Source organism: Carya illinoinensis, chromosome 4, assembly GCF_018687715.1.
Source record: "Carya illinoinensis cultivar Pawnee chromosome 4, C.illinoinensisPawnee_v1, whole genome shotgun sequence".
Taxonomy (NCBI): Eukaryota; Viridiplantae; Streptophyta; class Magnoliopsida; order Fagales; family Juglandaceae; genus Carya; species Carya illinoinensis.
The window spans coordinates 11,579,732-11,606,720 of record NC_056755.1 but is presented as its reverse complement, the minus strand read 5'-3'; the positions used below and the strand labels follow the sequence as shown (position 1 = coordinate 11,606,720).

The window sequence follows — 26,989 nt, the reverse complement described above, 5'->3', positions numbered from 1 at the left end:
TTCAGCATATCCAAGTGGAGAGTGATTGTCTCATGGTGGTTGAAGCTTTGAATCAAAATAGTATGTTAAACTCTATGTATGGTGGTCTTTATTAGGAAATTAAACAGTTGTCTTCTTTATTTGGGGAATGTTTGTTTGAACATGTTTATAGGGAAGCTAATATGGCTGCTCATTCTTTAGCTAAGTTTGGTCGACAGGTTGATAGTATTACCATGTGGTGGGATTGTATTCCGGACTTTTTATCTCAAACTTTATGGTTTGATGTATGTCTGTAATCTTCTCTTTGGTATAATGAAACTTGAAGTTTGCATATCAAAAAAAAAAATACTCAAGACACCGAAATTCATGAGAACAAATCAATCATATTCAGCGTACTAAAACATGTTCTTTGCTCTCTCTCTCTCTCTCTCTCTCTCTCTCTCTCTCTCTCTCTCTCTCTCTCTCTCTCTCTCTCTCTCTCTCTCTCTCAAGTTAGATGGCCTACAATATGAGTTGGAAAGCTTGTAGTAGCAATCGAGTTATCTCTATTAGCGCGCTGTTTGAATTCCTTGATCATCCCCATTAATTTAACTACTATATAAGTAAAGACAAAATAAGGTAGTTGGTTCAATGTCTCAACTCCTTGTAACAATTGCGTCTGCGTCACATGTTGCCCACAACCAATCCTTTACTTGACCAAAATAATCAAGTTCCCTACTCATACAGAACATGAAATCTACATATATATAATCAATCATTTTCCTCTATGTGGTCATCATCCTCTCTGTTTGCGGTAATATGCATGCCACCCTCTCTCTCTCTCTCTCTCTCTCTCTCTCTCTCTCTCTCTCTCTCTCTCTCTCATAGGCCTAGGTCGAACCTTTAAAAAAAAGGTATCTATTAGTTTTAGGTTCAAAGAAAATGAGATTATTCTTAACCTCCATCAACCCCCGAAGCCACATCATTAAGGCCTGGAAAGTGGAATGAGCAACTTGGGTCATGACCTTTCTCGGAATCCTCGAATAACTTTAGGGTGCAAGTTTTCCATCTCATTCACACCACTTTTGGCCTGATATGGGATGCTTTAGACAAAACTAGAGCTAAAGTGACGATTCAAAGTGAGAATCTCACATCATATATATGCATATCTAACAAGTGGTGACATCAGTAAAAGAAAGAATGAAAGAAAGGTTAAAGAGCGTGGTGATCATGCTTGGAAGGATTCTTGATGGCCCCTGGTAGAAGGGCTTTTTCCACAGTCTCTTTCTCACTCCCACCACTTGCTTGGCCAGTGTGAACGCTTCTCCACATGATGCCGAGAAGAAAGAACAAGAATATCGAATCGATTTATTTGTTTTTTTTTTTTTCTTTTTTTGTGTGTGGGTGTGCATGGTCTCCAAATTCCTTGTCCTTTTTTTCTCGTCCAGAAGATAAAGAGGCCCAACTCCTTTTTATCTCCAGCCCCAGAGGATAAGATTGCCTGCATTAATTGTTTATGTGCCTTAGCTTTGAAGTGCTCTCCCCGGAAACCCGCGGTTTTTCTATCCCTACCTGTCACTGACGACTGCATGAAGATAAGAAAATTACAGAGCCTTCTAAATAAAGTGATAGATGATACTCGATTCTTCCATTGGTTTTTTCTTACTGATGAAGTGTGCCTGGACTCTTGATACCGTCGACGAAGGTGCAAGAAACAAGGACAAAAACGGCTTTCCAAGTCATCCGAGTAGAAGAAAAAAAGATCTGGCATATATACATGGATGGCTGCATGGCACTGGTTTCATGTGGATGACATGCATACTTTTCGTGAATTAGTTGGATTGATGTATTGGAAAGTTAGGCAACTTGGCTAAGCAACTTGGCTTTCCTCCACGGGCTAGCTCATCACCCCTAGACTAAAGTTTGATATAAAAGGCAAAGAATACAGCAAGGACTTGACATATTTGACGCAATTGATCGCATTGTGGGGATTCAATAGTAAATCAAATTTGAAATGAGACCCACTTCATCGAATCTAGAATCTGAATGATTAATTGTGATATTTGTAATCATATTTATTGATTTTTTGTTTTCATTCTCGCATGCTCCAAAGTCAAGATGACGGAGCATCATATACTGAAAAATCTATGCGATGTGTTTTATCTTTTTCTAGAAATATTGAACTATCGAATTTGTTAATAAAATTTAAAAATATTTAATCCCCAACTTTCCATCGACTTAATTTTGAAAATCCATCAACCAATTGATTCATGCTAGGTTTGGTTTGGATTAGAAAAAAATATTTCATCTCATCTTATTATTACAATTTTTTCAAATTCTCAAATAAAATATAATAAATAATTCAATTTTTTTCAAATCACAAAATCATAACAATATTTAAAAAATAATATTTTATTCAACTTTTAATTTTTATCTCAACTTACTATCCAAACCTACCAAACTTTTAGGCGAAGATAAAAGAAAAAAAATTATAAAATAATGCTATCGTAAAAAAATACACAAGTGTCATTTAGTCGTTTTGAAAAAAAAAAAGAACAGTTAATAAAAAATTAATTTTTTTAAATTGAGTCATATTTTTTCACTTTTTTTCAAATAATTACAAAACATTTATACAATCACAACCACATCTATCATTTCTTAAAATGATATTCATCATCTCCACACACTTTACTCTTTTTTTTTTTTTATCAAGAGTAATACTACATACAGTCGTGAAATTACAAACACCGCGCAATCACTTTAAAAAAAAAGAGATCAATGATTAAAAAGTTAATTTTTTTTTCATGTAGATCCCATATTAATTCATTTTTTTCAAAATAACTATACGCCGCTTGTACAACCACGACTGCAAATATCATTTCTCTTTTATCAAATGTGTGATATTTGAATTAATGATGAATTTTAAATTTCAATAATTTAAAAAGAATAGAACAAAAAAAAATAAAAAAATTTGATAAATCACGTGCTACACTGCTACCCATAATTTTCACAAAATACAAAAAGTAGACGTTATAAAAATATCACAAGACAAACTTTAATTACACCCCAACTAGATATTACAACCAAGACATAATCTTGGTATTCCTGATGGCCGTGACTGGAAAAAAAATACCAGCAGGACCAAGAAGGAGACACCTGAAAATACAAGTACTGACTCCTAATTAAACTGAACAATACCTCTGCAACAGTAAAAATTTCATTGCAGAAGCACATGGAGACGCCGACCTAAACCTAGGATTACAAAGAGAAACAGATACCCATTACAAACTTAGAAAAGAGTTTAATTTTGGATCGGACTTAAATAGCTGCCCAGTCAATCTTCAGTGACTTAAATAGCTGCCCAGTCAATCTCCACTGAAGGAAACTTCTCCAGAGAGAAATTCTGTGTCTCATCCTGCGAGTCTGAGAAATCTAGGAATGTAATATCGGACTCTGGTGAAGAAGATCCCATGAAGGACGATGATTCATCCGACAAAGCCGGCGATAGTGACCAATTATCAAGCTTACATTCCTCCGAATTTGCACCCAGAGGAGCTGAAATGGCTGGCTTTACGTCCGGAACAGAACAGGGCTCCTCCATTTTCCCCTGTTTTTGCGAAGACGCCAAGCTCTGACAAATTGCTTGTAACTTGGCGTCTACTGAGGAATGGAGCGGCTTGTAGTCACCGAATTCTCCTGAGAGATGAGCTCCTTGGTGCTTGAGATGAGGGAAATTGAGCCTGGAAAACTCTCCCCTGAGTTTAAAGGCGGCCTCATCGTATGCCAAAGCAGCCTCCTCGGCTGTATCGAAGGTGCCGAGCCAGAGGCGGGTTCGGTTCTTGGGGAGTCTGATCTCGGCGACCCATTTGCCCCAATGTCTCTGTCTTACTCCTCGGTAGAGTTTTGCGGGCTTTTGAGGGGTGCCAACACGTTTCATAGGTATAGCTTTAGGGCAGAGGAACTCTTGAGCGTGTGGATTTTGGTTCTGCCATTGGCTCAGCCTCTGGTTTTGGAGCATAGTTGAAGCCAGGGCAGCGATTTGTTGCTGTCGCTGTTGCTGTTGAATTTGGGCTTGGATTTGAAGAATCTGCAAGGGGGAGAGGTGATTGAGCCCTATTGAGCTTGTTTGCCCAAGACCGAGTTGGTTATGGCTCGAGAACCCTTGAGAAGTAGAGATGGTAGAGAAAGAAGAAGCGGGGTAAGATGTGAAAGAAGAAGAAGGCCGAGAAAGAGAAGTAGAGGGACTGGGTGGAGAACAAGAAGAAGAGGAAGTGGTTAAGGAAGAGCTTGGTGAATCACTGTTCATAAAAGGTAGTAGTGCTTTCATTAGCTCTTCTCCTGAAGGTTCTGAGAAATTTGGTGTTGAGCTGCCGCTGTAAATGTCTATAGCTGCTGCCATCTCTTCTCAGGAAAATCAAACTAGAGGAAAATCACACCACTTAAAATATAAGGAAACCCGAGGCTCTAGAAAATGAACCTGATTCTCTCCAAAACAAAACGGAGGGATAGAAAAACAAACCCTCTTAAGTTGATTGGAGGAAAGCTACAGTTTTTATCAAAGCAAAATGCAAGACAAACCTGGATCTCTATTCTGAATAATCTGGCTTTCAAAAATACCCTTCTGGGTCTGATTTGTTTTCACAGATAGTTTTTCTTTCAGTCAAAACCCAACAAAACAAAACCCCAAAAAAAATAAAAAACAGCTAGAAAGAACAGATGATAGAAGAGAGGGATTCAGAGAAGTGGGATATAAGAGAGAGGGAAGGAAGATTATTTAACGCAATTGCAGAAGGCAGCAAAAGGAAGAAGAGAATCGCTCTCAAACACTCTTTGTTTTGTGGCCTCACTTCTACATTCTATGCGTTTATAGAGTCACGACTCTCTGCTTATATAATAGCCTCGAGCCCGGGCTCTCTCTCTCAGTCTCTCTCTCTCTCTCTCTCTCTCTCTAAAACCTCTGATTCCTTTCCTCGTCAAACTTCCAAGAAACCTGCATCCTATGAAGGCTACCCAATGGGGCTTTCACACGTATCCTCGCAGCGTACTTGGTAGCTGGCAGGTGTCGGTAGCCGAATGGTGAAACGTGTTGACACTAAATTTACATATTTTAAAATTATTTTTTATTTTATTTTATTATTATTAAGCTAAATTATTTTACATATTTTTCATAAAACACATACTTATTATAGAGAAAATAAAAAAAAAATGATAAATAGTAATATTCTTTATATAAAAGGGAGGAAAGAGCGCTTCTCCCCAATCCCACCGACGTGAGTAGCTATCATTTTTTATTTAATAATTAAGAAATTATTTTTAAATGAATTTTTAATTTTTAATTTTGTTTGTTTAAAGTTATTTAAATGAGTTTAAAAAATTATTTAAAAAAATATAATTTACACCATGGATACAATACAGCGAACCTTTTTGGGTGATCCTATCATTGTCCTGTATAAAAAAGGTCGAAGAAACTCACAATTTTATTTTTCTTTTATTTTTTGTTTCGCACGTGAGATGAATATTATTGCATCCATGAAACTATTGGAAATCACTAGATATTTGATCGTATTTTCTTTTAACGAATGAGTTATTCTATTTTTAAATGTGTATAGTATACCATTTATATTATTTAAAATAATAAGATTTGAATTGTAAAAATCAAAATTTAAAATTTATATTTTAAAATAAATTATGTTACATAAATATTTAATTAAATATATTCTATATACCGACTTAATAATATAATTTTTCTTAATGAATACAAACATAATTATTTAAGAATCTATTTTAATAGAGTTTTGTTATTCATCATCTCTACATATCATACATTATATTTTTTATTTTTTATTTTTTATTATTCTTAAATTAATTGAATTCTTCTATTCATCATCTATATACCACATATTTATTAAGAAAAAAATTAAAAATTAAAAAATTATATATAATGTACAAATGATTAATAGAATTCTTTTTATTTTAAAATCGTTCATAATAATGAGCTCTATTAAAAAGTTGAATATTTTAAATTGTAAATTTGTAATTTTTTTAATTGATTTAAATTTTATTTTCCTTTCACATATGTTATTCTACAATCCGTCAAAAGAAGAAGTAATAAAAAAACGCACTTCATTAAAAATAAATTATTTTAAAATTGTTAAATTCTTATTTGATTTGAATATTTTTGTTTTTGTGAAATTGTTAATCGTCTCTTTATGGCTACTCATTACTCACATTAATTACAAACATCAACAAAATGGACGGTCCAATAAATCTCGGATCCAGATTCACAGGACAGGACGTTTGTTCTGGAAAAAGCTGAGTTTGTCCAGCACCATCCCTCCAAGATTCCACCCTGAATTAATTTCATAGATATATATATAGCACTGAAAATTATTCTTTTAATTAAAAATAAATAAAAATACAAGAATAGTGGACGAGGGGTTCCAAATAAAATTTTCGAGTTTTGCGAGTGAAATATGGTAAAAATAAAAAAGGAAATAAGTATAAATATAAAAATACAAGAGGGGTGAAGTGATCAATAATATAAAATTCTCAATACATGGATGAGAATTTGAGTTTGAGATGAGAGTTTAAAATATTATTTTTAGTAATATTATTGTTTTGAAATTTGAAAAAGTTGTATTAAAATTTAAAAAAATTGAATTATTTATTATATTTTATATGGAGATTTAGGAAATATGTAATGATGAGACGAGACTATATAATCTAAATGAATACTTTGATATTTATTTTACGTTGAACCATCCAAATTAATTATAAAAAATAAAAAAATAATATTTACAATCTAAAACGTGTAATCATTACATTTATTTTTAAATAATAGATAAATCTAAAATCTTTATAATTTTTTTTTTAAATAACAGTCGCTGCTTATACGTAGTATTACATTTTTTTTACCTAAATGCAAGAGAGGGAGTTTGTAGATCCCGCAACTAGTGGACAGGTGAACGAGGTAATTACTCGCTCACCTATACATGATTGACCCTCCTATATATATATATATATATATATATATATATATATATATATATATATATATTTTTAAATATAAAGAAATATAGCCAAAAGTTTATTTCAATGGATCATCTATTCTATTTTTATTTTACATTTAGTTACAATAAATTCTCTATATGCAGGGGTTACTGTTCATTTCTATAAATAATTTATTATTTCTCTCTCCTTTGTCTTCCATAAAAGTTTCTCTTTCTTGTATTTTTTTTCCAACAATTTATTAAATAATATAAAAAAATAGATAAGCTGATAGATAACATATTGTAAAAGTCAATATGTAAAATTAAAAAAGTAGATTTTGATAATATATTTTAAAGAATATAATACATAAACTATTTGAAGTGCTCTTATATTACATATTTTTTTCGAATTAACATGAACCCTATTCATACTATTAAATTCTTTGTCACATCCCTGATTCCTGGTATAAGCAAATGTGCAGTTACAATTAATGGCAGAGAAATGGCGTTGTGCATATGTTATTGCTTCAGCTTACGAAATAATGATCACAATGCATGAGTCTCGGTTTGAATTTCTATCTTCTCATCATAAGTTTTATATAAAATATAATTTACAATTCAACTATTTTCAAGTCTCAAAATATTAATAATATTAAAAATTAATATTCTAATAAAAGTGGGTCTACGCCCACTGCTGAGAACTCCTTCTAATGCATTCTATATATTTTTTTAAAATATTTAAATATTTTTTTTTTTAAATCACAATATTATTAAAAAATACTTAATTAATAATGAAGTAAAAAAAAACTAAAACAAAATTTCTATAAGCACAGCTTTTACCTTTTAATAATATTTTATTTAATTTTTAACTTGCATCTTAACTGATCTCATCTCAATTTAATATCCAATTTAAATAGGCTTATCCATACCAATGAGAGCATAATTAAACATAAAAATAAACTTATAAATTGATGTAATTTTATAGAATTTTTTAAATTTATTTTATAATAAAAATAATTTTATAATATGATGTACCATATCAAATTATATTAATTTTTTAAATTTAATTTATAATAAAGATAATTTTATAATATGATGTAATATATAAAATTATATCAATTTAAAATATTATTTTTTATAATCTTTTAAAATTGATTTCTTTTTATTTAAATTACTAATAGTCATGCCACTATCTCGGTACTGCATGTTTTCGAGCTGAATTTCTTATTATTTATTACTCGCTACAAAGGTAGGTCTTTAGCCGTAGGAATTAACCATGGTTAATTATGTAACTGGACCGTGGTTAAATTAATATTTATAAGGAGAGTAACCATGTGACGTCTGACGGCAGGTAACGAGAGCGGCAAGTTATCGTTAATTGCGGCGTCAGTAAATTGAATTGAAGGGCAGAGAAAGTCGTGGAGAGAGAAAACGACCTTTGGATCAAAGGACTCTCCAGAGGCCATTTATTCATCACGCATTTCGATGACCCCACCACCTTTTCTGCTTACTTAACTATGGTTAGTGTCGGCATGAAATACTTCGACTTATGCTTTTTTTTAAATCAAAAATTTAATGTGCAGTCGTTTTTGTGGACTCTTTCGTACACTTTAATGATATGATTAGTTGTATATTAAAAAAATTAATCCAATTAATTATATCAGTAGAGTGCGTAAAAAGTACACAAAAATAACTGTATATAACATTACTCTTTCTAAATTATTCATTATTGTACCATTTCTTTAAGAAAAGAACGGTGCTACACGCACCGTTAGCGGGGAGTCACTGCTAGGTAGAAAAAAAAAATTCTATTTTTGTTTTTTTTTCAAATTATTTTTTAATATTTTTAAAAAATATAAAAAATTATAATAACATTAAAAAAATTTCTTAATCATTAAGAACAAAAAATAAGAAAAAAAAAAAAGGAGCGGTAAGCTCCGACGGGATCTCCAAGCGGGATGCCCAGCATTTTCCCTAAGAAAAATGTCATATCTATGAAGGTCTCGATACGGTCCGACGGCTTTTTTTTTTTACTTAATAATTAAGAAAATATTTTTTAATAATATTATATTTTTTCATTTTTTTAAATTTTTATAATGATTAAAAAAATACATGTAAAAATAGAAAAGAAAAATAAAAAAATAAAATACACATGTGAGATACTTCTTTGGTGACTGTAAAAGTACTCTTCTTGTAATTGATCTTATAGAAAATTAAGGCCTCGTTTATTTTAAAAAATGAGATAAGTTGAAATTAAAGTTAAAAGTTAAATAAAATATTATTAAAATATATTATTTTTATATTGAGATTTAAAAAAGTCAAATTATTTATTTTATTTTATATGAATTTAAAAATATTATAATGATTATGTAAGATAAAATGAGATGTTTTATAAAAATAAACAAGACTAATTTGTATTTTGAAATGAGATTAAATGCTATTTTATTTAGTGAAATGCATGGTTAATTATATAAACATCACTTACTTTTGTAGCTCTATTTGTAATCATGTGTAGAAGACATGCATTCCACACCATTGATACGACAATATTTAATTTGTAAAAAGAGTTTAAGATTAAACTCTTATTATCTAAATCTTGCTTATCAATCGTGTGAAGGATGTATCACCTACATCTGTTCGTAATTATAATATCTCTTAGATGGGTCATTATATCAAACATGCTCGTAACTTTATTTTCAGACAATAACAAACCAACTTTGAGTGTTTTTGTAATTCATAAGAATTTACTCATATAATATATTGTATTAGTTTCATAATTTTCTCCTATATTTTTACCTTTTAAATTGTTCTCATAGTAGAGGAATATTCTTTATTAAGAAAATCAATCAATACAAAATTATGCATGTTTGGCCTAAGTACATTGTTAAGGACGTGTTTCATCGCCACCTACCACACGGATCATCTGCAACAAATGAAGGGGCGGCACTGGTTGTTTCCTTAGAGTAAGAGTATATGTAAATCAAGTTGAGTTTAGAATTTGTCACCTCTTGTAGGCTATTTATAGAGGTTATTTCCTTAGAGTAATAGGAGTCTGATTAGCCTTGTGAAGTCTTTTCCTTTTAAGAGTATGAGTCCATATCCTGCTAGAAGTGGGAGTCATTTCTCTCTTAGGAGTCTGAATCTCTTCTTCTTATCTCTTCTTGACCTCATCTCTTAGCTAAAGTTATGGAAACTCAACTATCCCTTCCAGTTACCCCGCTAATAATCACGAAGGAAATTAAATACTTTACATTCTTTGTACCTACCTCTTACCCCATCTGCCCGTGGGCATTCGTTTGCTTTTGTTTTTCCCTACCCCGCTGAGGATCCATGCTAGTTAGTGCACGTGGGTGTCTTCACTTCCTTTTGGTTAGCTATCAGTTGGCTGCACCGTGCACGAGACTCGACCTTTGGTAGCTCGACCTTTTGGTTGTCTTGGGAGTCTTCAAGTCAACTGAAATTGAGGTAACCTGTAAAAAAAGCAGTTCTGGTAGCTATGAAGCCTTAGAAGGTCTTGAGAATCTTCAAATCAATAATCTGCAAAATAAATTTAGAAACTTGGCCACTGGTATCCCGTTCAATCCCTAGCTTGTTGTCCAATCCTTGGTTTTTTGTTTGTTTCATGCTGAGCGATGAGAGGCTCAGCTTAGAGAGATAGGCGGGAGATGTACTCGACCGCATTGAGTGTGAGCATAGAGCTCAATCTTGAATCTGTGGATGTTTTCCCAGAGTTGTTGGTTGCATTACTCGCCTAGAAGCGTTTGTCATTTTGCTCGCCTAGAGGCGTTTGTATGGTTGCTCGCCCGAATGCATTTGTACAGTTGCTCGCCTAGAGGCATTTGTATAATTGACCGCCTAGAGGCGTTTGTATCCTTGCTTGCCTATAAGTGTTTGTGTTGTTGCTCACTTGGAGACGTTGGTTTACTAAAAGCAAAATTGGTTAGTATAATAAAAATGTACAAAGTTGAGATTTAAATACCTAAGCCTTGCTCTGGTGGCGATGGGCTTCCTAGTGAGAAGATTAACTTGGGTGTCGAGTAGTTTCCTTTATACATGGCACTGCAAGGTTGATAGCTCACCATTAGTATTTAATGGTCGGGCGGTCCTTGACATTTCCCGCTTTTTTTCATGGCACCACAAAGCTGCTAAAACTTACCTTTGTTATTTAGGATCAGCGTGGTCTGAGGACCTACGTGCCTTTTTTTTTTTCATGGTATCGCGAGGTTGATAGCTCGCCTTTGGTGTTTAGGGTCAGCGTGATCTAAGGACCTACGCGCCCTTTTTTCATGGCGCCGCGAGGTTGATAGCTCGCCTTTGGTGTTTAGGGTCAGTATGCTCTGAGGACCTATGCGCCCTTTTTTAATGACACCGTGAGGTTGATAGCTAGCCTTTGGTGTTTAGGGTCGGCGTGGTCTGAGGATCTACGCGCCCCCCTTTTTTTACGGCACCGCGAGGTTGATAGCTCGCCTTTTGTGTTTAGGGTCGGCGTGGCCTGAGGACTTACGCGCCCTTTTTTCATGGCACTGCGAGGTTGATAGCTCGCCTTTGGTGTTTAGGGTCGGCGTGGTCTGAGGACCTACGCGCCCCCTTTTTTTTACGGCACCGCGAGGTTGATAGCTCGCCTTTTGTGTTTAGGGTCGGCGTGGCCTAAGGACTTACGCGCCCTTTTTTCATGGCACTGCAAGGTTGATAGCTCGCCTTTGGTGTTTAGGGTCGACGTGGTCTGAAGACTTACGCGCCCTTTTTTTCATGGCACCGCGAGGTTGAAGGCTCGCATTTGGTGTTTAGGGTCAGCGTGGTCTGAGAACTTACGCGCCCTTTTTTTATGGCACCCCGAGGTTGAAGGCTCGCCTTTGGTATTTAAAGGTTGGGCGGTCCCTGACCTTTCCCGCTTTTTTACATGGCACCGCGAGGTTGATTGCTTGTCATTGGTGTTTAATGATTGGGCGGTCCCTGACCTTTCCCTTTTGCAATGTCGTGAATACTTGACCGCCATCCGCTTCTATAGGTAAAGCGAGACTGATCTGTAAGGGGCACTTTATTCAGCACACAAATAGAATTGTTAATTTTAATGTTTGCCAGATGTTCTAGAAATCTGCAAAAAAATTCTCATCAATAAAACCATAAATCAAATAGAAAATAAAAACTTCGTTATCATGGTAAGGTTCTCCAAGTGCTTTGTATTCCCAAGGCGAGAAGGCTGCTCGCCATATGTTTCTCTTGTCCCACCGTCGGTCAAGAAACTTCATCTGATTTCGCCTCGGGGCGCCCTATCTCTATCATCATTTGAGAGCACTCCGTCTCTACTACTGCCACGAGTATCTTGCCGCCTACCTGGGTTGTCCTCTCTTTGCTGGCTGTGTTCTCGTTCATACCATTGCTTAGGCTTTGAGCATTTTGCGACCATTCGCTCTAACTCTCCCGTGCCTGCCAGTTCAATGACCCTTTTCTTCATGGTCGTGCAGTTTTTTGTCCAATGCAAACCCGTCTTGTGGTACTTGCAGTACCAACCGTCTGTTTTGATAGGGCGCTGGCTTTCCTTTTCTCTCTCTCCTTCCTGTACGTCTAGATTATTGTACACCAATCTGAGGTCGCGATCTGATTGCCCTTCTTTCGCTCTTTCTCGCCTACTAGGATTACCCTTCTTATCAGCCTTCATGTTTCTCTGCTCAACCTAAGTATCTTTTTTACAAGGGTCCACCAAAGCCTACAGAGTATCTTCCGCATTGACAAAATCATCCGTTCTGTCCATGAACTCTCTAACAGTGGAAGGAGTTTTCCGGGCCAACTCTGCCATGAAAGGACTGCGTGGCCATACCCCTTATAAGAGGGCGGACAAAGTGATCTTCTCATCTTGGTCATTCGTTGGTAAGCGCTCCTTATTGAAACGGGCCAGGTAGGCTTTCAAATTCTCGTCTTCCCTCTGCTTAACCATTAAAACGTATGCCAATGGGCGCCGTCACCTTCTACTTGGCATTGTGTTAAGAACTGTTTGGCCAATTCCTCGAAATTGTTGATTGATCCTGGTTGGAGAGTTCTAAACCACCCTCTTGCCGTTCCCTTTAAGGTCAAGGGAAAAGCTCGGCATGCGATTTCTCCAGGGAAGCCGTGGAGTGTGATATGCGCCTTGAAGTTTTCCAAGTGTTCCACTGGGTCTTTGGACCCATCGTACACATCAATCTAGGGAACCTTGAATTTAGGTGGGAGGGCCACTGCCATAATTTCGTCACTATAGGGGAGGTCTGTATGGTTCAGCAGCTATTCTACCAAGGAAGATCCTCCCATCTTCCTCGCCAACTCTTCATATTTGCCAACAAGACTTTTTAGCTCGTTGTGCAGTTTCTTCTTTTCCAGCTCCTCAGTATCGACATCCTCTTTCGTTTGTCCATTGACTGGCGGGGTAGCAACATGTTGTCGCCTTAACTCCTCATTTTCTTTCTGTAGTTGCTTTACTAAATCTATCGCCTTCTTCAGTTTTTCTTCCATATCTACCCACCTCGCCTCCATCTCTATTGCGTTCGCTTCTCGGTCTCTAGTTGCTTGTGATTGTATAGTAGTAGGCATGTGAAAAGCACGCTGGTTGCAGGAAATATATATCCCACAAACGGCGCCACTGTTAAGGACCTGTTTCACCGCCACCTACCACACGAATTACCTGCAACAAATGAAAAGGCGGCACTGGTTGCCCTGTGGAATCTCTGATGCCAAAATCAGAAATATAATATGAGAGTAAGAGTGTATGTAAATCAAGTTGAGTTCAGAATTTATCACCTCTTGTAGGCTATTTATAGAAGTTATTTCCTTAGAATAATAGGAGTCTGATTAGCTTTGTGAAGTCTTTTCCTTTTAGGAGTGTGAGTCCATATCCTGCTAGAAGTGGGAGCCATTTCCTTCTTAGGAGTCTGAATCCCTTTTTCTTATCTCTTCTTAACCTTATCTCTTAACTAAAATTGTGGAGACTCAAATATTACTTCCATACATGTTGTAGGCGCAGATCAAGAAGTGTAAGTGAGTCATGAGGAGACTCTTCATAGCAAGCGAGGAAGGCGGCCAAATACATGGTAATGAGGGATCCACATGAAGTAAGTAGACTAATGAATAAAACTTGACAAAATGCACCATATGGTGCTGAGGATAAAGCCCAAGAGTCACACTCAATCGGAACCACAATCGATCGAATCCATCACGATTAGGATTCATGGAGATAAGGTCGTGTTTTGAAATGAATGTTACCGATTGTCATCTCTAGAATTGTGTTTCCGAAATGATCGTTTCATACTGAGCTTTAAAAGCATTGTTATTGGATTATGTATATATAAATGACACTTTTAGTAAATGTAAGGTGAATTTAAATATTGACTATTTTATTCACATAAATTTCTATATTGGAATAGTTATTTTTTTATTATATAATAATAAAATAATATGATATGAATTCAACTTTGACTATTTTATTTACATCAAATCTCTACATTGAATTATTTATTTGTTTATTATATAGTAATAAAATAACATTAACTTAAAAAAATATTTAATTTGAATATTTAATTTTATCATGAATTTAATTTTTTAATTATTTAATTAATTTAACTCATGAATTAAAGTTATTGGGTTTGGTGCAAAATAGAATTAAAGCTAATGGGATATATTTATGCAAGAGGGAGAAGAGAGAATGAGAGTTACAATAAATTAATAAAATAAGAATTTGATGATTGTATAGTTGTAATCAAATTTGATATTTTCTTTCCAATTACTATAATTAAAAGCTACAAAATTTGTTATTGCATAATCCGATACAATAGGTAAAAAGCAATTTTAATTTTAGATTTAGATATTTCGATGACTGCTCTAAGTGTTTTAGGGGGCTCCCACTATTTTGGATTTTATCATAAGAAGAAGTTTATTCCTCTCTAATTTAAACATCGGAGACATCCACCCCGAGATTTTTATTCTAGTTAAATGTTAGTAAAATGTGTTACAATCTTCGCTAGAAATTACAACAATAATATAGAATTAAATAAATATGTACAAGTCGGTTTGGATTTTATATTATTTTAATTATTAAATACAATTTATATAATATATATATATATAAATCCAGTCAAATTTAAATTAATAGAAGCCATCCGAACAACTTGTGCAATAATTATTTTCATTTACTGAATTTGAACTTTGAAGATGGCAAGCAAGAGAGGGCTAAGCTAACCATGGTCAGTCAAATTTGAAGTGAAAAACGTAGAGAAACCAGGGAATGCATGTAATCAAAGTCGTGCCTTCGAAGTTGCGTAAGAAGTAAGCGAAAGGGTACTGAAATTTTCTCGGATGTGGGACATGGACCTTTAATTTTAAGGGTAGGTGGGTGGCCTACATTGAGTCGATGACACGTAGTTTTCTACGTGGATATCACTTCCAGGTCACGCAAAGCACCTGGCCTAGTGCTTACGGCCTACTCTGTCATATCTATCCCTCTGTCTCTCTCAAGGTCTGGTGCTACCGTGCTGGTACATCATCTAATGTCTATGCTCCTAGTCTTCTCTGGTTGTGACCAGCTGACGTGGTCGTGACAACCTCTCTTGACTTAAGATTTGGATTCATCTCCTCCACGTCAAAATCCACCATTGTTTCTATTTGCGGTTTAAAAATTACCATCTGCCATCGTTTCATATATTTTGTTTTTTTGTCTTCTTTCTTTTTGACATGACATCAGATCATGAAATTGTCTCATGGATCCAGGTTTCGAATCCTTAAATACATGTGAAATGATCCATTTTTTCCAATTCAACTCCATGATATCTATTCTAAGTAACTATCTATTATAAATAATAACATTTATTATTTTTCTATTAAGTCCATTAAATTCTATTTTATTAAAAGGCTCTTTAAATTCTTGACACATGTTATTTCTTTATAAAATTTAATAATGAATTCTATTTTACCAAAAGACCATTGATCATTTAACTTGTAGCTTCATTATAAAATTTAATGAAAGATCTAGTTTTACCAAAAGTTTTTTAATAGCCCTGCAGAGTATATGAATTGACGTTTATTTTTCATATTCTTTTTGTTCTAACAAAGTACTCATTTTCTTTTAATTTTTTTCAGCTTTTTTTTTTAAATAAAAAAATTAAAATTACTTTACTCTTTAGAACATAAACGTTTTAGAGCATTCTCATTATAAAATTTAAATTTAAATAAATTTAATTAATAAAATACTTAAGACACTCAATATATAATATTAATTATTAATTTAATTAAAATATAATTATTATTAATATTTTAATTAGTAGAACTATAAAATGTGATAAAAATAAAAATTAAAAAATTATTAAATTAAGAATATTTTATTATTATATAGAGAGTAAATAGATATAGACCAATACTCATACTTTGCTGAAATTTAAATTTTTTTATGATGTCATATTTGATTTGAGAATATACCTGTTGAATTTAAGATTTTAAATTTTGTGTAATTATATATCTACACATGGATTTTGATGATAACAAATACATTCAAAGAATAAAGGAGTCTCAAGTTCAAATTGTCTACACAATGGAGTCAAGCATATCAAGGAAACAAGTATGAGCAAGAAGAGAACAAGTTCACATTAAAGTGATAGAGTAATATTGTAAATCTCTTAAAAATTCGAAATTAGAATTAAGGCTCAAAATTAATATTTTATCATAAAGTATTAAAATAAATTTTCCACATGTGCATGAATATTTTGAAAATTAAATTTGAAATTTTTGAAAGATGATTGATTGTCATCTTTCACATGTGCATACTTTGATTAAAGGGTTGAACTTTGAAAATATTAAATATGATTGATTGTCATCTTTCACATATGCATGTTTTATTTGAATATTTTCAAAAGTGATTGATGCTTTTTTTGACTTATGCAAAGGGTAGATGATTTTGTTTAAAATATTTGAAAAGTAAAGTGTGCTCCTTTTGTCATATGCAAAAAGTAAAAGATTAGGTTTGAATTTTTTGAAAAGTAAAGTGTGCTCCTTTTGTCATATACCAAAAGTAAAAGATTAAGTTTGAATTTTTTTTTAAAAGTAAAGTGTGTCCTTTTTGTCATATGCCAAAAATAAAAGATTAGGTTTGAAATTTTTGAAAAATGAATGATGTTGTCTTTGACAATTGAAAAAGAAGAACCTTTTATTTGAATTTTTTGAAAAAAATGAATGATATTGTCTTTGACACGTGAATCTTTTTTAATTTGAATATGAAATTTTATATGCCTATAAATAGATCATTTGAGAGCTTCACATTAACAACATCCAGAGCATACAACATTCATTCAAAACTTTCATTCTCTCTTCTCTAAGCATTAAGCTCTAATCCTTGTTCATTTTTAGAGATATAGTTTGCGCTGTATTATTTTTATTTCACTCATTGATGAGTGTTTTCTGATAACCTACCCACTATCAGCTCTTGTATCAGAAAATGGTGTGTATAACCATTGTGCGTATAGAAAATGTTCTACACGGAGAATAGTTGAATCACCACGTGTAAGGTGATTGCAAGTGTAGAGGGTGTTCTACACGGATCCTTTGTAGCGGTGTTGTTCAAAGGTGTAATAAGTTTCTATCTCTACCTGAAGGAGGTTGAATAGTGAATTTGGGAATTCTCAAGGGGTAGCTTGAGGCGAGGACGTAGGCAGTGGGGCCGAACCTCGTTAATATACTGAGTTTGCTTCTCTCTTACCCTTACTTTTTATATTTATTGCTATTTCATATTTTGTTTATATTTTATATTATATATTTGATTTATAATTGTTATTTTTTTTAATACAACTCAATTCACCCCTCTCTTGTATTAGTTATCTAGACAACAATACCTATTAAAAAAAACAATTTTAGAAAAATAAACAAACTTAAGGCCAAAGTTATTGTCTTAATTATTGTGACATCAAGAAATTATAATTTTATATTTACTGCTCACTTTAGATTAATATAGATATTATGGCTTAGAGGTCATTTAGATTGAGAAATACTTTCAGCCTATCTCGTTTCATCTCATATTCCCATTATAATTTTTCTAAATTTTCACAAAAAAATATAATAAATAATTCAACTTTTTTAAATCTTAAAACAATAATAATATTAAAAAATAATATCATAATAATATTTTATTTAACTTTTATTTAAATCTATCTCATCTCATCTCACTATTTAAAAAATCTCTTTATATCTTTGAAGTCGTTATAGATAATATCATAGCTAGACAATTCCAAATACAAGTATGGGATTTGAACGAACCGTTTAAGTACTTACGATGGAATTATCATGAACAATAAACTTTGAATCTGAGTAGGTAGGAATGTTAATCCTACTATTCAAGTTCATTTCAATTTTTTTTTTTAATTTTTTTAAATATTTTTTAACATCTTTAATCATTAAGAAAAAATTAAAAAAATATATGACTTTACTAAAACTCACTTTCTAAATCATTAAACTAAATTAAAAATTAAAAAAATTAAATATAAAAAAATAATAAATAGATAAACCCTATTATTATTATTCAAAAATCAAACCAATTGCCGTTAATATTTGGAAATATGTAAAATACATAGGTTATCGAGGCGGTAGAAAGAAATCTGAGAATGTTAATAATTTCTTTCGTACAGTGCATGCATGCATGACAAAAGTTAACCACTATTCGAGAATTGCATAGGAAGATGCCAAGACCCTCAACATGATCATGTGAACGCATTACTGTATACAGGAATTATAGCTTTGATAGACGTAAACATGATTTCTGTTAATTTAAGGTTTTTCTGCATCAAAGGAGTAGAAAGTCTTCACCTGTTTTGTTTGTTTCCCAAAAACATGTCTGCTCTTTGATTTTGGCAAAAGTGCGAAGCTCGTCCTCGCCCTCCACTTAACGTGTAATCAAGCTGGGGCACATAGACAGAAGACTTAAGTGAGGAGTACGTTAGATTCCTAAGACAAATCAGAGCAGCAACATGCCAACAACCCCATCCCCCGGCCCCCATGCACATGTGGAGTAATGGTACTGAGCTAGCTAGCGGACACATCACGTGGCTTTCTCATGTGATTAGCTTTGAGTTTAACCCCTCGCTCACATGATTTTAAGATTCCAAACGGTTTGTTAATCTCCATGTTTTAAAGCTACATATACAAATTAGATATTATATAAAATAAATTAATAAATTGATATAATTTTATAAAATTTATTAAAATTATATTTATAATCAATCACATCAATTTATAAATTTATTTTTATATAATTTTTTTTTTACTAAAATGTTTTTCTTTAAATCTCTATTGTAGCTAGCGACAATCAGTGTCGAATCATTGTATTGGGCCATCTTAATATTCTAATCATAGAGATCAAGTCAACCTAATTTGATCCAAAACACTAAATCACGTTAGTTTTGATTTGCGTGTTATTCACGATCATGTTCATGTACGTATATAAGCCTTGTTTATTTGTTTTCTCCACTGTTCATAGTAATAGACATATTTTCTAATAAAACTACTTAAATAATAAATTAATATCTGATTCTCGACAAAATATTTTCTTATTTTTTTCATCGTTCATCAATTACACAGCACGTCAATATATACACATTGATAACATTTATTATAAGATTAGGAATATATATATATATATTTCAATAATTCTACTTATTATGTTCACACACCACATGAGATACACATCACACTTATTTTAATTTATTTTTTTATTTTTCATATAACAAATATGTGATATATAAATAATAAGTAAAATAATTTAATTAGTTTAACAAGAATAAAATAAAATAAAATAAAATAAAAATAATATTAAAATATATACAATATGTAGTATAGGATGATGAGTAACATCCCTTTATTTTTAAATTCTTTGCAAAGAATTAGAAAAAATGACTATGTATACAATTTGATCTTAAAAAGATTCCCAGCTTTTTCTGATGAATTAGATAAATAATTTGTTAATTAAGAAAAATGAGAAAGTTTTAAAGGGAAGATAACGAAACCAATTCATGCTAGCTAGAATCATGTCATGTGTAGAGTTGTTAATATATAATTAATATCATATATATATATATATAAGTATAATTAAAAGCATGATCATGATAACTATTTTGAAAAGGAGACAAATAATTCAATAATTAAAGGAGGTCAAACGGGAAAACAACGAGATATATCGTTCTAATTGGCATGACTCATAAAGAATGGGAGGAGTAGCCTAGGTTTGTATAATGCACCCCACGTTCGTTCTATAAACGGGCCAGGCTATCCATTAGAGAAGATGCATGCTGGAATATTCTAATATTTTACTAAAACTTAGGCCCTTTTGGATATTAAATATTAAATTATTTTATCTCATTTAATTATTATAATTTTTTCAGATTTTAACATAAAATATAATAAATAATTCAAATTTTTAAAATTTTAAAATAAATTAATATTAAAAAATTATATTATAATAATATTTTATTTAATTTTTAACAAAATATTTCATTTCATCTCATTTAAATTGTGTAATCAAACGAGATTTTAATTTCGAGAAGATATAGCAAATGAATTATATGGCTATCCCATACATAAATAAATAATATATATATATATATAGATGACAACAAGTAACATAAGATCATTATCCATTTAACATATAATGATATAAAATTAGATGCGTTTTCCATCAAACTATAGAGATAAGATGGGTGGTTTGCCAATTAAGCATATAAATGATACAGGCAATGCAGGCCATCCTAATCCTAATCCTAATCCTAATCCCCAATACTAGTGTTGTTATTAAGTGAGAAGAAAACAAAATATTGTTGAGGTATGCTTTAGGAGAATTTAGTCAAATGCATTATTGGATAGACACCCATATCATAATGCTTAATTCAATGATTCACTCAACCATTTTCTCAGCTCCAATAATTCCCATTAACTTTATAAAAAATTGATTCAATTGTTTAATAAGTTGACTTCACCATTTGTCAACTCTGAGCACCAACCTAATGGCTGAAAGTATTTGAATAATTATCAACAACGAAGAAGATTCGAGAATATTAGCTGCCTGAAAAAAGTGGACTTCATCATTACATTCATGCTGAAATGATTTAGGCCGGTCTATATTCGGAATACTTTTCATCTCATCTTTATAATTTTTTTAAATTTTTAATATAATAAATTATTTATTTTTTTAAATTTTAAAATAATAATAATATTAAAAAATAATATTCTAACAATATTATATTTAACTTTATCTTTTATCTAAAATTATCTCATCTCATCTCTTAATCCAAGCCAACCTATTTTTTCACAAAAAAAAAAGTACATACATAAGATAATGTTACTAGATATTGTAATCCTTAAAATTATTAGATATTTCAAATAATTAATTTTTAAATTATATAATCATAATTTATATTAATTAGGAAAAAAAAAAAACAACGCAATTGCAGTTTGTCTCATGCCAATTACCATGCTGGCAATTCGAATATGATAACATTTTAAATTAAATATTATATGTTGTTATTGTAATTTAGCCCTTTTCGCGGAAGAAAAGAAGGAAAAAAAAAAAAAGGAATAAATTCCTGAGAGTAACGGCAAAGCAATTATCGAACAATAGTGACAAGACTTCAGCCAATAAGGGTAGTTGTGGGTTTAGGATATGATGTTTTAAGTTGACTAAAAAAAAAAAAAATCAAATGCAGAAAAGACAACGGAAGATCGAGTTGATAAACTCGTAATTGCATAATTAACAGCAACGGAAGATCGATTCAACCTATAGCATCCCTCCCAATATATTCATTTAGGATGTATTTAAATGTTGAGATGACTTCAACTGATCTGAATTATTCTATAAATCTATTAGCGCCTGAGTTGGAGTTAAATGAAAGGTCTAAAGTCAACGATTAATTTAGGGTCATGCCAAAACTTGATTCTAGTGCCATCGCCTATCACAAGTCTAGCGTGTCTGGTAAAGACCGTCCAACTAGTGAAAACCACCCATCCTCTTTCTGATATTTTTCCATCACCCAAGACGCACTACAGGTGTGTAGTGAAAACGGCCGATCCTATTCCAAGGTTTTCCACAACTCAAATACTACTCACCCCAAGCACCACCTTATTTTGAATCTACTACAGTTTTCCATAGAGCTCAAGGTTATATTGCAGCAAACATACACCAAGCAGGGCTCAGTTGTGATACCTGTAAGAGTATAGGTGGTAAATGAGGACTTGCATTGTTTGAGAAAGAGAAGTTCTTGTTCTTTATAATGATATCAAAGGGCTTCATAACCATGTTTGGCAGCAGATATCACACGGGTCAGGAAGCATTATAAATGTGCAACAAGCATTCTCACTTCCACTTTAAGAATAGACATGAACTATCTTTCTCTGCTCAGGAAGTTAATCTATGTTTTAACAGGATATACATTCTGAAGAACCAAGTATACCTCACCTAACTAATCAGAGTAGTTCAAACAAACTGGTCCATATTATGGTAATTTCCAAACAGTTTACCGACCTCCCTTGTCGTTAGATAGATGCTCTAAGATTTTTATAATCAGAATCACTTGAACCAAAACCCTAACTGAACAGATCAATCATATCAAGTATTACCATTCCTACGACAGACTATAGAAGTACAAGTTTACTACAAACACCAAAACCGTTCCAAAACCCCGCTCTAGAATTTGAACTTTTACCTTCAGTACCAAGACTAATTGTACCCCTACTCTGACAGTGGTCGGTTTAATTACTCTTGTTTGCCTTTGAACCTATGTCACACTTCAACAAATGTTATTTAAAATTTCATTTCCAGTGAAACCAAACGCTCAATCCAACTTCAAAGGGTATAGCAAATTGGTTTTTATAGAATCGTTTTTGGTCTTCTTACTGACAGTTCTCACCACCACTCATTTACTAGCACAATAACCAACACAAAAGTAATTTGACCGTAAAAATAAATGTCAATAAAGTAAAAAAAGGTTCTTTAATGGCTCACAAGCTTAATCATGGCAAAGGGAAAATAAAAACAATAATTAAAACATTCTCACAATTGCTAAGCTGGTAAAATTAACATGATTCTGGCCATAGTTCAACCAAGTGAAGATGCTGAACAAATTAAAGAGGTAGATAGCACTGCCAAAAAACATGGTTCAACTTCAAGGTAGAGGAAAAGCAAAATTGTCATTCTCCTATGCAGGAAAATGGTTTTTCATGCATGATACCAACGGAAACAATACTATTCAACATGTTTAATGGAAATTTTACAGATTCCAAAAGAATGGTAAGAACTAGAGGTTCTGCAAACCACCTAGGCTCACATGTGGGCACATGCTTCTGCATATTACCAGATAAAGTACTCATTCTTACAATCACCAGGATGCTAATGTTTCTCTGTAGCCATTCCATTGTGCATGTCCAGATCGGTCTTGCAGTTTTCTCTCAAATCTTTTAGTGCGACAAAGTTGGATTGCTGTCAAGAAAAGTCAGCATATTCAACACACTAGGGTTTGGAAACGAAAGAAAAAAGAACTTTCATTTCATGTATAAAGGATGATCTTGAGACATTGGCCAATTACAAGGAAACATCAATGCTGGTAGAAAGGCATTGGTTTGAGCATTAACTCACAAAGTTACAAAAGTCACCGCTGGTTTCGACTAAAGCTTTATAGCCAGGAAGTGGATTCATAAATTCTTATGATAACATGAGTCCTCTAGATCTTTTCACTTTCATTCTTTAGTCAGGAGATTAATCCTTTTTTTACATAATTCATATAAATCAAACCAAAGCCATGAAGTCTCTCGAATGAAAGTGGTTTTTGAAAAATATACAAATTTAACTATATTAGAAAATGGTTTCATATAGAGATTTTAACTGAAGCTGTTAGAAACATAAGTTGCACTCACAAGATGGTTCCTTTCAAGGACAAGCATATCCCCCATATGTAGAAATAGTGACCTCCAGTGACCTGTTAAATCAGATTCTAATTTTGATAATTTGTTGCTGTTTCCTTGGCCATCAACGTTAATATCCTTTCCCCTGCAACTTTGTTGAGCCAAGATGCTTGTTTCTTTCTGAGTCTTCTTCAATACTAGTGGAAAGATATAAGCAATACCAATAAAGGAAACAAAATAATATTTGTAAAAAGAAAAAAAATACAAACTAGAATAAATTTTGAGAGACAGTAGCCGATCAGCTGCCATGGACAAACATACCAGCTATTCGACCCTTGACATCCTGGTAATGGAGATCCAACCAAATATAACCGGCTGATTATCAAATTGCAAAATGGCATAACCATTTTAGTACGATAAATGATGTAAGGAATTATATTTCATAATCAGAACAATCAAGCAAGTGGAAACAAATCTCAAAACTTATAGGCCAATAAAAATAAGTTTCCCTGTTGGGTGGTTACCTTTCAAGCAAAATGAACAAGAGCAGCCTTTGGGAATGTTGGCACCAGCGTTTAAATTAGCACACACATCACCCTTAACTCCTGTGCATCTCTCCAAGTCAGGGAATTTTGAACTCTGTGACTTGGACAATCTTGGCCACTCAGTAGACCCGTACTTGTTTAAGGCCAATTTACCAACACCAATATCATTCTCGTTTTCCTTGCCAACACGCGTGACAAATCCTTCACTCGCCATTTTGCTTTGAATAACACCAGAACTGTGTCCTTCCCCATCTTCACACTTCCCTCCAGCCCCACAATGATCCTTCTTGCATGATCCAGAGCATGCGGGTAGCAAAATGCTAGATGCACAACTATCCCTCGATGCATCACCAGCTTCCACAACACTTTGCAGTACTGCGTCGTCTTTCACAGTATGCACACTGCCATCAAACAACCCTGATGTCTTACATTCATCGGGTAATGCTGCGCTAGCAGATGCAACATTCTCCCGTGAGATACCAACTTCACTATGAGTGTGACGCGTATCTTTTTCACTATCTACTGCAAGCACTGTTTCACATTTCTCTTTGATTAAATTCTCAACTCCTAGACAAACTTTCTTTGCGAACTGTGAATTCCCATCTTCACCATCCACTTTTTTACCATACCCATCTACAGATTTAAGCCCCAGATCACCCATAACCGAAGAAAACGCCCTTTTCCTATTAGTCACATCGGCTAGAGCCGGACGGGTTTTACCAAACCCATCTGCAAAGTTATCTCCTCTCATCTTGAAACTCACTTGCAGGTAACAGATCGTAAGCTCTATACGACAAAAACCCACTTTTCCATTGGACAAAAAATCAAATAAATTCAAACTCTAGCCCAAAATTCAAGAACAGAGAATTCACTACACAACAAAAGCACAAACCAGAAAAAATTATCAGAATTCAATTTCAACAGTATCAGATCGTAAGCACAAAATGTTCCAATCAACTGTAGGGAAAACACGGTGAAGGTGAGTAAAATCTAAAAGATAGTGAGTACAAGGGCATGATTAAAATGTGGAAACATCGACTACCATAACTCACGAATAAAAAGAAAAATGAGGAGGGATGGGAGCGATACCGACCTTGTATAGATTGACGAGATTTGATTTAAAAAAAACAAGAGTTGCTCGTTCGGGGCTTTGAGAGTGAAGTGGAACTGAAACCGAGAAGGAATATGCGGTTTTAGGTCACTCGCAAACACTACATCGGACTTGAGCGAGAGCGCGATTGCTGTTTCGTTTACTGTTTAGGGCCCGAGGCGGAGGCGGGGGAAACATTTTCGAACTCTGAAGGCCCGCGTTCTAAGTTTGAACGCAGAATTTTGGGACTAGACACGGGCAACGGGTCTCTGCAATAAAGATTATTAATTTAATAATAATAAAGTACCATAATTTTTTCTTTTAAACTTGAAACCTTCATTGCATCAAACATTACTATGGCCTACAGCTATTATGTTGTTATGGCCTACATCCATTACATTACATTGGCCTACAGCCATTACATTAGACCAGAAACCTTGTCTATGGCATTCAGCCACGACTTTAGCTATTATACATGGATTGATGAGATCAGTCTCAATAATCTCATAACTCTGGTGGAGTGCTTGCTGTGCTAACTGGTGAGTTACTTGATTTGCATTCCTCTTTACATGGTTAATCTCCCAACTTATATCAGCCAAGATAGTGTAAACATCCTCCACAAGGCATCCAAATGTACCATTTTGCTGTTTATGTTGTTTTACTGCCTTCACAACCCGAATTGAGTCCCCTTCAAATACTATATTTTGCAAATTAAGCTCTTTACACAAATTTGCAGCTGATATTAAACTTTTAGCTTCTGCCATTGTAGATTGTGAGCAAGACTATAATGGTTGCATAAATGAAACCAATAAATCACCTCACAGTCTCTAACTACCACTCCAACTCCGATTCTGTTGCCTCTTTCTCTTACTGCTACATCCCAATTGATTTTAATCCAATTTACACCAAGAGGTTCTCACTGAGTAGAGTACAGTTGATTGTCATAAGGTCTAGAATTGAGTTGCTTGTTGTGCACCTGTTGAAAGTCCTGATGTGCCTATGTAGCTCTATTCATTAAAATTGAAGGGTGTAGAAAACTATCTTCAAATAACATTTTGTTCCTTCTTGTCCACAAAAATTTGGCTATTTCTACAAACAAGTATATTTCTGTTGCTCCTATTCTCTAAAGCATTTGCATGAGAATGGCTCCAAACCCTTCTTATGTGATTGCAGCTTTTTAAAATTTTTTACTTCCTAACATCCATGCATCCTGTGTAGATGGACAAGTCAAAAGGATATGACCTGGAGTTTCTTCAACTTGTTCACAGATTGGACATAAATAGTCATTTACAATTTTCCTATTGCATAAATTTTTTTTAGTGGGTAAAACATCATGACATGCATGCCAAATAAACATTTTGACAGTATTTGTAGTTTGCATTTGCCATAATTGCTTCCATAATTCATTATGCTCTCCCTCTATTGAAGTTTCTCATTTTTTTCTGATCTTGTCTCTACTTGGATAGGTGATAGGCACTCTTGATTGAGAAACACCCATTAGTAGTATGCTTTTGTGT

At 33.3% G+C, this 26,989-nt stretch overlaps 2 protein-coding genes across 4 annotated transcripts; both read right to left on the bottom strand.

The window, feature by feature from the left end:
* Window positions 1-2,988: 2,988 nt before the first annotated feature.
* On the bottom strand, window positions 2,989-4,831 carry LOC122307747 (ethylene-responsive transcription factor RAP2-4-like). Of its 2 annotated transcripts, none has more exons than XM_043120822.1 (2): window positions 3,329-4,831; window positions 2,989-3,297 (listed from the first exon to the last, which is right to left on the bottom strand). In XM_043120822.1, the coding sequence occupies exons 1-2, from the start codon at window positions 4,355-4,357 to the stop codon at window positions 3,277-3,279; spliced, it is 1,050 nt and encodes a 349-aa protein (XP_042976756.1). In that variant the 5' UTR covers window positions 4,358-4,831; the 3' UTR covers window positions 2,989-3,276. The 2 variants fall into 2 exon arrangements, with proteins under 2 accessions (XP_042976756.1, XP_042976757.1); XM_043120823.1 differs by having other exon boundaries at window positions 2,989-4,377; window positions 4,537-4,831.
* An 18,276-nt stretch (window positions 4,832-23,107) lies between these two features.
* On the bottom strand, window positions 23,108-25,760 carry LOC122306740. Of its 2 annotated transcripts, XM_043119251.1 has the most exons (5): window positions 25,476-25,758; window positions 24,362-25,253; window positions 24,159-24,212; window positions 23,850-24,034; window positions 23,108-23,415 (listed from the first exon to the last, which is right to left on the bottom strand). In XM_043119251.1, exons 2-5 carry the CDS (start codon window positions 25,131-25,133, stop codon window positions 23,326-23,328), a joined length of 1,101 nt encoding a protein of 366 aa, XP_042975185.1. In that variant the 5' UTR covers window positions 25,134-25,253; window positions 25,476-25,758; the 3' UTR covers window positions 23,108-23,325. The 2 variants fall into 2 exon arrangements, with proteins under 2 accessions (XP_042975185.1, XP_042975186.1); XM_043119252.1 differs by lacking the exon at window positions 24,159-24,212 and having other exon boundaries at window positions 25,476-25,760.
* Window positions 25,761-26,989: the final 1,229 nt, after the last annotated feature.